General features: G+C 48.8%; 1 protein-coding gene and 1 pseudogene across 1 annotated transcript in view; one reads left to right on the top strand and one right to left on the bottom strand.

Moving 5' to 3' along the window:
- DNAH2 (dynein axonemal heavy chain 2) overlaps positions 1 to 9,217 on the bottom strand; it is a 159,937-nt gene that overhangs the window by 93,523 nt on the left and 57,197 nt on the right. Inside the window, exons 15-20 of the mRNA XM_006151894.1 lie at positions 5,568 to 5,714; positions 4,218 to 4,374; positions 3,758 to 3,997; positions 3,285 to 3,473; positions 2,941 to 3,088; positions 2,095 to 2,287 (exon numbers count right to left, since the gene is read on the bottom strand). Coding sequence (XP_006151956.1) covers positions 2,095 to 2,287; positions 2,941 to 3,088; positions 3,285 to 3,473; positions 3,758 to 3,997; positions 4,218 to 4,374; positions 5,568 to 5,714 — 1,074 coding nt within the window. The remainder of the gene's footprint in view (positions 1 to 2,094; positions 2,288 to 2,940; positions 3,089 to 3,284; positions 3,474 to 3,757; positions 3,998 to 4,217; positions 4,375 to 5,567; positions 5,715 to 9,217) is intronic.
- On the top strand, positions 7,126 to 7,821 carry LOC102501123 (ubiquitin-conjugating enzyme E2 L3 pseudogene; annotated as a pseudogene).

The following is a 9,217-nucleotide window of genomic DNA, read 5'->3' on the forward strand; positions in this document are numbered from 1 at the left end:
GCCTTGCCACATTGTGACACAGTACTCACCACAGGGAAGCTTGTATAAGTACATTCACACAGTGCTTCAGGGCTTACAGTGTTTTAATGGATTTTTAAAAAGAATTATTTTATTTTACTTTATTTATTTTACTTTGGCCAGAGAGGGACAGAGAGAGAAAGAAAGAGAGAGGGAAAGTGAGAAAGCAAGGCACCAGGTCCAGGATTCAATGGTCAGCCATGCGGGAGTCCAGTGCCTTTAACCAGTGCACCACCTGCTGGCCCCTAACTTATGTTTAAAATCTCACTATGTTCTTTTTTTAAAAATTTTGTGTTTTTTGGAGAGGTTTTTGCTATAGGGTGCATGCACTCACCAGAAAGACAGAGAGAGACAGAGAGACAGAAAGCGAGAAATCAGCCCCCAGGGGGGATGGCCACACCGCAATCCTTTCTCCTCCATTCTCCTCTCGGGATCTTGGGCACACACGCACATGCACTCGGCATGAGTTTACGCTACCGGGTCCAGGACTCAAACTGCAGTCGACTACATGGGAGTTCCAGCAACATAGCCATTATGCCAACTGCTGTTCCCCACTATGTTCTTTTCTTAAACTTTATTTCCTTTTTTTTTTTTTTTTTTTTTTTTTAGGAAAAAATTTTTTTTTTTAGGGCATTTGGGTTGAGAGAAAGATTTTTGCTATAGGGCATATGCGCTCACTGGAGAGACAGAGAGTCAGAAAGTGAAAAATCACCCTCCAGAGGGGATGGCCACGCCACAGTCCCTTCTCCTCCATTCTCTTTCTGGGATTTTGGACATGCACATACATGTGCCCGGTGTGATTTTTCAAGCTGATGGGTCCAGGACTCAAACTGCAGTTCACCATGTGGGAGTCCAGTGCTTTAACCACCATGCCAACTGCTGGCCGCTGATATTTTTAACTGCCCTACTGCATTAGAGCCCTCAAGAGGAAAATAACTTATTTGTTTATTTCATTCTGTCTTTTAATTCCATTTGGACCATAGGACAAAACCAGAGGACCAGGAAAAATGAGAGTTAAGATGAGAACTTATGAACATTCTTCAACTTAACTCCAATCTGCCTTCTTAGAGTGAAAGTGCTCATTTTTCATCTCTCAGACCCCTAGCATTTCTTCTTGTGCAAATGAACCCTACTGGATACACCCCCCAAACAACTGCTTTTCCCCTGTCTTGTCCAGCTCTTCCTTAATCTTTATCCCTTGAAAAACACATGCCCAGAACCAGCAGATGGTCTAATGGTTACGCTGTTGGACTCCCACATAGTTGACTGCAGTTCAAGTCCCGGACCTGGCAGCTTAAAACTCACACCGGGCACATGTGCATGCATGGCCAAAATCCCAAGAGGAGAATGGAGAAGGGACTGCAGCGTGGCCATGCCCCCAAGGGGGTGATTTCTCGCTTTCTGCCTCTCTGTCTCTCCAATGAGCATATGCTCCCTATAACAAAAATCTCCCTTAAAAATAAACACACACACACACACACACACACACACACACACACACACACATAGACCCAGTGCCCTAGATCCTGTTCTTTTTCTGTAGTTGAGGGCACGATTTTCTGTACCTCCCCACCCCTGATAGCTCTTCCCAAGTCCCTAGCCGGAGCATCTTCTCCAATTCTGTACATCGTGTGGACAAGCTTCCACATCCTCCTTCACCACTCACCGGGCAATGTCGGCATCAAAAGAAGAGACTGGGGGGTTGAGGCGCTGGTAGCGACGAATGAACGAGTCCTTGTTGATCTCCCAGATTTCGCGGTACATATCCCAGGTCTTCAGGTAGTTTTGCAGCAGGCCGGCATTGTTGGTCATGCCGCTGCTGATCTGGGCCTGGATCTTCTTGATGTCCTCGTCTCGTTCTTCAAAGGAACCAGAAAGATGCTTCTCACTGACTCCCATCCCAACCCAGGCTCTCAAGCCACGGCACCAAACCATCCGCTACTCCAGCCCCCCAAAGGAACACAGCTCAAACATGAACATTAGGATATAGGGGTTGGCCGGTGGCATGGTGGTTGGGGAGCTGGACTCCCACATGGCCAACCACAGTTCAAGTCCTGGACCTCCTTCACCACTCACCGGGCAATGTCGGCATCAAAAGAAGAGACTGGGGGGTTGAGGCGCTGGTAGCGACGAATGAACGAGTCCTTGTTGATCTCCCAGATTTCGCGGTACATATCCCAGGTCTTCAGGTAGTTTTGCAGCAGGCCGGCATTGTTGGTCATGCCGCTGCTGATCTGGGCCTGGATCTTCTTGATGTCCTCGTCTCGTTCTTCAAAGGAACCAGAAAGATGCTTCTCACTGACTCCCATCCCAACCCAGGCTCTCAAGCCACGGCACCAAACCATCCGCTACTCCAGCCCCCCAAAGGAACACAGCTCAAACATGAACATTAGGATATAGGGGTTGGCCGGTGGCATGGTGGTTGGGGAGCTGGACTCCCACATGGCCAACCACAGTTCAAGTCCTGGACCTGGTGATTTGCTTTCTCACTTTCTCTCTCTTTCTCTCTCTGGTGAGTGCACATGCCCTACAGCAAATGTAAATTAATAATAATAATAATAATTGCTACAATTAAATAATTTTTTTTAAAAAAGGATATAGAGGAGGAGGCAGAAAGTATAGTACGAGTCTTACTTTTCTTCCATGAGATCAGATGTCTCACCTGCTGGGAATGAGGCCCCAGGCCCAAACTTGTCTTTCCTCATCTCCCACACTCAAATTCAAATCCCTTGAGCATCAGCCACCTCATCTCAACCCCATCCCTGCCTCTGCTCTTCTCCTAATCTGGCCCCTTGAGCTGAGTTCCCACCAGTCATGGAAGTGATGGCCCCATCTGTCTGAAAACAGCCCTGCTCTCTCCTGGCTCAGCCCATTCCTAAGCCCCAGCACCCCTGCACTTGCTCCTGCCCATTACCCACTCACCCACAATTATATGGATGGGTTCACGATGGAACTTGCGCTTGATGAGAATTTCAGGGAGGTGGCGGAAGACAGAGATGGTGGAAAAGAGATGATTGCCGATGTCGTTGACCACGCCTGCCAAAGTCTGCAGAGTAGGTGAGAATTCCACCTGAGGGGAACACAGAGGAGGGGGCCTTAGCACAGCCCACGGAGGGGACACGTCTCAGGCCAGGTAAGGTGGACATCTCAGAACCAGACTCAGAAGTCATGGGATAAAGTCAAGGCCAAGCTGAGGTTTAGGGGAGACGGAAACTGACAAATAGGATGTGATAGTTAGCGGGTATTTGGGGCAACGCGGTCCACACCTGTGCCACACCTCCTTGCACGTCATTCTGCAAAATGACAAGGACTCTGAAGAGTGGATTTGGGGTGGTCTTCCCATCCCCATTGATAGCCTTGGACAATTCCAGCAGTGACCACTTGACATTCAGGCGCAGGGCGTCCTCCATCATGTGGTCCAGCCGAATTGTGTAGAGCATCCACTGGTGCTGAATCTATGGGGAGAGGGGGACGAAAACCTTAGGGAAGACAGGTCAGGTCTGAGGGTCAGCCAGCAAGGAAGGGAATAAGCTCGGGCGACAGACAGCTAGGACGCCGGCCCCTGAAGGAAGAGCTCTGCCAGACTGAAGGCTGGCTCAACCCAAGACTAGAGCGGGATGTTTGAGAAGCACGCACTGATAAAGAAAAAGAGGAGGGGGTGCAGGAGGACGAGAGAATGGTCCTGCGGGGCCAGGAGACTAGTTCGTTCACCACAAAGCCCTGGCCACAGGAGCCCTACCTCGGGGCCGTCATTCTTGAAGACCTCATAGGCGTTGGCCATGATGTCCACCACATCCTGGTGCAGGCTCATCAGTTTCTGCTGTACAGCTGTCCGATGCTCTTTTTGGTCCTCCTCAAATTCCAGGTCCCTGTACACCCGTTTGCCACTAATTCGCACCAACAGTGTCTCGGACATCTCCTGGGCTCGCCAGCCGACGGTCAGAGTGGACGCCTTGAAATCATTCACGATCATCTGCACCTGGAGTCGGACCCCACCCCCGGGAGTCTGAGCCTGGGAAGAGAGCGTCCCTCCCGCTCTCTGCGGGAGTTGCTGACCTAAAGAAAGCCCTTCCCCCAACACGCGTCATTTTGTCTACACCACTGCAGGCCTCCGCCCCTACCCCAGACGTGGCGGTATCACCCGGGTGCCAGCCATCGCGGCACCCTCGCGGACCTCGGGCCTAACGGCCACAGCCCACCTTGCTGGCATGTATGCGGCACTCCGTGATGAAGAAGGCGCTGGCCCCCTTGAGGGCCCAGTGTAGTTTCTTGAGTCCAGGGTGGATCTTCTTGTCCAGAAATCGGATACGTTCTTTGAATAGAGCCTGTTCATCTGAGGACAGCATGGCAATAATCCTGTGTGTAAAGAGGACAGGGTGGCTGGTGGGGAAGAGCTCCAAAGACCTCTCCTCCACACCAGAAAGCTTGGCAGAGGGATCTGGAAGTCTGTCGCTCTAGACGAGCGCTTTCGCAGAAGGCTTCCTGGGGCGCGAAGTGTTTGGTGACCTGTGCTGTCCAGTACAGAAGCCAGTAGCCACGTGGGACTAAAGGCCACTCGATAGGTGACCTATGTAAATGTGCAACCAGATTTTTAAATTTTAATTGATAAATTAATTTCAATGGGAATAGCCTCACCTAGATGGAAACTATTGGGTTGTTGGGAAAGTCATGATGCATTTTTGTATGAAAAAAAAAAAAAAAACAGAAAAATGTGTCATAACTTTCCCGACAACCTAATATCACACTGGATATTGAGGTTCTAAATACTCAAACGAGACCATTGGTTCCGCCCCCTGGACTTCAACTGGGCTGAGAAAGTTACCCAGTATGGTCTGTTTGTGTCTCTCCCAAAGTCACATGTCAAAATCCCCTCTGGAGGAGGTTTGGGTGGGTTCTTTGGGAGGTGATGAAGTCATGGGGGTTCCATCTTCGTGAATGGGACTGGCTCCTGACAAAAGAGGCCTGGGACACTCCTTATTCTTACTCCGTCATGTGAGGCCACAGTGAGGGGATGGCCATCTATGAACCAAGAAGGGCGCCTTCACCACGTATTCACCGACCAGCACCTGGATCTTGGACTTCCCAGCCTCCAGAACTTTGAGAAAAACATTTCTGTTGTTTTTAAGCCATCCGGTCTGTAGGAAATTTTTTACAGCTGCCCAAACAGACTACCACAGTACCTAATCCCTTGGGATGAGCCCAAGGGAGTTCAGAGAACAGGGGTGGGCTGGGCTGCAGGGCAGCACTGCCTTGGTTCAGTGAGGCTGATGTCGCTCTGTGCGACTATCCTAACACCACCCCTGTCAAATCCAGAGAGGTGACTCAGACCTAGAACACAGACAGTCTAAGTGGCTGCCTCACTCTCTACCCTGCGGCTGAAAAACAAAACCACAAGGGACAAGGAGACTCAGAGCCACAAGACGGAGTATGGGAAACCATTTTTTCAAGATGGACAAATGCAAAGGACAGAAAGCACAGGAAGTGGCCGTCATGGGCAGGTCAGCCGATCCTCGGGGAAGGGCCCGCGGAGCCCGCGGTCCGGAGCCCACCTGTTGTAGTCCCGGGCGACGAGCAGCAGGTTTTCCCGCAGGATGCGCAGGTCCTCGGCCCGCTCCGCCACGTTCACCACGTAGTGCGGCGTCTCGAACAGCAGCCGCTCCCAGTAGTCGATCTCCACGAAGAGAATCAGAAGGGACCTTCGAGAGAAAGCAAAGCGGTGGAGGCGACCATGCAAGGGGGAAACTGGAGCCAATAATGGACGAAGGGGTGCAGGGCTGGGAGGCACAGAGAAATTTAGAGACAAGAAAGGAAGCAGAACCTCCTAAAACGGAACCAACTAAAAAAGGCTGGACGTTCACATTTGCTCCCTCCCAAACCAGTAAAATGACAGTAAAGGGCAGGATGGAATGGGGGGGGGGGGGCAAAACATTTAACAGGCACAGACATGGAAAACGATCTGTTGATGATAGTGTGTATGATAATGTCTTTGACTGGACTGATACCCAGGGTATTCATGCTGGGAAGATTCGTTTTGTGTGCTGTGGCACTGTACAGTGATTAAGTGTAAAATAACAACAAAATAACAGGAAAGGGTTTTTTTCTGTGTATTTAAGGCATAAGCCTGAGTTTCTGCTGTAACAGCTTCCCAAGGAAAGACAACAAAAATGTGGAATTGAATAAGGAGCAGATGTGGAATCCTAAGCTGGCAGTGGGGAAGCCACTCAGTTTATGTGGCCGGGCTCTCTAAAGGGCCAGGGCTGGTGTCTTCAAGTACCTTTGGAAGGGGGAGAGTAAAGGTGGGGTTCCAATAGGGAGGCCAGTGGAAAGTTTAAGAGGCAGCTTGGGACCAGCAGATGCATATGGTTATGTCACTGGACGCCTACGTAGTCAACTGCGATTCGAGTCCCAGACCTGGGGGCTTAAAACTCATGCAGAGTGTGTGGGCATGCATGCCCAAGTTCTCGAGGGGATTGGAGCATGGCCATCTCCCCTGGAGAGTGATTTCTCACTTTCTGCCTCTCTGTCTCTCCAGCACACGCCCTATAGCAAAAATCTCTCCAAAAAGAAGAAGAAGAAGAAAAAGAAGAAGAAGAAAGAAAAAGAAAGACACTGAAGCTGCTCTTGGGGCCAGACAAAACAGTGGTAAAACCAACACTCTGCAAAGCTGACCCACATGGGAAGGTTCTTTGTTCATGTCTAGAGACCTCCCTGAGTACACAGTACACTTGAGGGCTCATGAACTGGGGGTAGATTGCAGCATGGAGACCTTGCTGGAAGTGCTGTATCTCAGTGTCTCTGTGTGTGTGTGTGTCTCTTTCTCTTGCTCACGGAAGAAAAAAAGAAACTTTTTTAAAAAGAGGCTGTATGGTGGCACAGTGGTAAACACAATGCTCTGGGGCTAATCCACATGGGAAGGTTCCAGGTTCATGTCCCGAGACCGCTCTAAGTACACCAGGCATAGATATGCCCATGATTCAGGACTCGCTGAGGCTGGGGTGGATCACAGTATCAGGATACTGTTGGGAGTACTGTCTCTCTTTCTCTCCTCTCTCTCTGTCCACGAAGTCAATACCTAAACTTAAAAAAAAAGAAAAAGGAGGATGCATTCTGGGAAACCAGCAGCACCAGATCCAAGATGGCGGCCAGCAGGAGGCTGATGAAGGAGCTTGAAGAAATCCACAAATGTGGAATGAAAAACTTCCATAACATCCAGGTTGATGAAGCTAATTTGTTGACTTGGCAAGGGCTTATTGTTCCTGACAACCCTCCATATGACAAGGGGGCCTTCAGAATCGAAATCAACTTTCCAGCAGAGTACCCATTCAAACCACCGAAGATCACATTTAAAACAAAGATCTATCACCCGAACATCGGTGAAAAGGGGCAGGTCTGTCTGCCAGTAATTAGTGCTGAAAACTGGAAGCCAGCCACGAAACCGACCAGGTAATCCAGTCCCTCATAGCACTGGTGAACGACCCCCAGCCCGAGCACCCCCTCCGGGCTGACCTAGCTGAAGAATACTCTAAGGACCATAAAAAATTCTGTAAGAATGCTGAAGAGTTTTCAAAGAAATATGGGGAAAAGCGACCTGTGGACTAAAATCTGCCACGATTGATCCCAGCAAGTGTGAGCAGAGACCCCGAGCAGTGCATCAGACGCCCCGCAAAGCAGGACTCTGTGGAAAATTGACACGGGCCACCGCCTGGCGTTCGCTTGTGGCAGTTACTAACTCTCTACAGTTTTCATAATCAAAAGTGGTCTAGGTAACCTGTAAAGAAAGGATTAAAAATTTAAGATGTTCTAGTTCTGCTTTCTTTGTTTTAAAAATCACTGCTTCAATCTAAAAAAAAAAAAAAAAGAAAAAGAAAAAGGAAAAAGAAAAAAGAAGAAGGCAGGGCCCAGTGGGTAGCATGGAGATTAAGGTGGATGGATTCCACAGTGGTCAACCGAATGGTTTGGGTCCCGAAGCCAACAGCTTGAAAAACATGCCAGGCACACGCGTGTGCTTGCCCAAAATCCTGAAAGGAGAATGGAGGAGAAGGGACTGTGGCATAGCTATTCCCCCAGAGGGTGATTTCTCACTTTCCCGCTCTCTGTCTCTGCGTCTGTCTCTGGCAACAACATGCGCCCTATGGCAAAAATCTAAAAAACAAAAAGAAAGAAAGAAAAGAAATCCAGATATCTCTGAGGCAAGAGCAGCTTAGGTGTGGTGATGAGCGGCACTGCCATTGGCCTCGAGTTGAGCTAAACAGAGGATGCTCCGTCTGAAACTCCTCGGGCCCAGGGCTCCAGGCAGTGGCTGACATTTGGGAGTGTGGGCTCAGGGTGACCACATTTTCTGATTATTTTCAAGGGAGACCATAAAGTGAGTTTTTATATAAAATCTCCTGAGTTGTAAGTGTTGACAAGAAATTCAGCTGAAAAATGATTGGAGGAGAGGCTTCTTAACTGCTGGCAATGTTCTGTCCTTGACTTGGGTGATAGCTACCAGGGTGTTTATATTGCGATTAATTGTTACACTGAACACGCATTTTAAGTATGTCACTGTGTGTATAATATACGTTATCATAAAATGATTTTAAATAAAACATTTATTTATTTTTAAGAATTATTTATTTTATTTTATTTACTATTATTATTATTATTATTAGGGACCAGCAGTTGGCGTAATGGCTATGTCGCTGGACTCCCACGCAGTCGACAGCAGTTCAAGTCCCCGACCCGGTGGCTTAAACTCATGCCAATGTGTGTGTGTGTGCGTGCCCAAGATCCTGAGAGGAGAATGGAGGAGAAGGGATTGTGGCATGGCCATCCCCTCTGGGGGGTGATTTCTCACTTTCTGTCTCTCTATCTCTCTCTGTCTTTCTGGTGAGTGCACATGCCCTATAGCAAAACCTCTCAAAAGAAAAATATTATTAACAAATTTGACCAGAGAGAGAGAGAGAGAGAGAAAATGAGAAAGCAAGCTGCCAGGTCCAGGAATCGAACTGCAATTGACCTTGTGGGAGCTCAGCATCTTAACCACCACACTACTTGCCAGGCCCAGGAAAAATTTATTTTAAGCAATAAGATACATGTAAAAGTAGCCAGATATAAAATTAAGTTATACAAATCAAAGCATTCTAATATAAAAGTTGTACCCAGGGGCCGGCAGGTGGCGTGGTGGTTAAGGGCACTGGGCTTCCATATGGCCAACCAC

This window comes from Tupaia chinensis, unplaced genomic scaffold, assembly GCF_000334495.1.
Source record: "Tupaia chinensis unplaced genomic scaffold, TupChi_1.0 Scaffold000330_1, whole genome shotgun sequence".
NCBI classification, from domain to species: domain Eukaryota; kingdom Metazoa; phylum Chordata; class Mammalia; order Scandentia; family Tupaiidae; genus Tupaia; species Tupaia belangeri.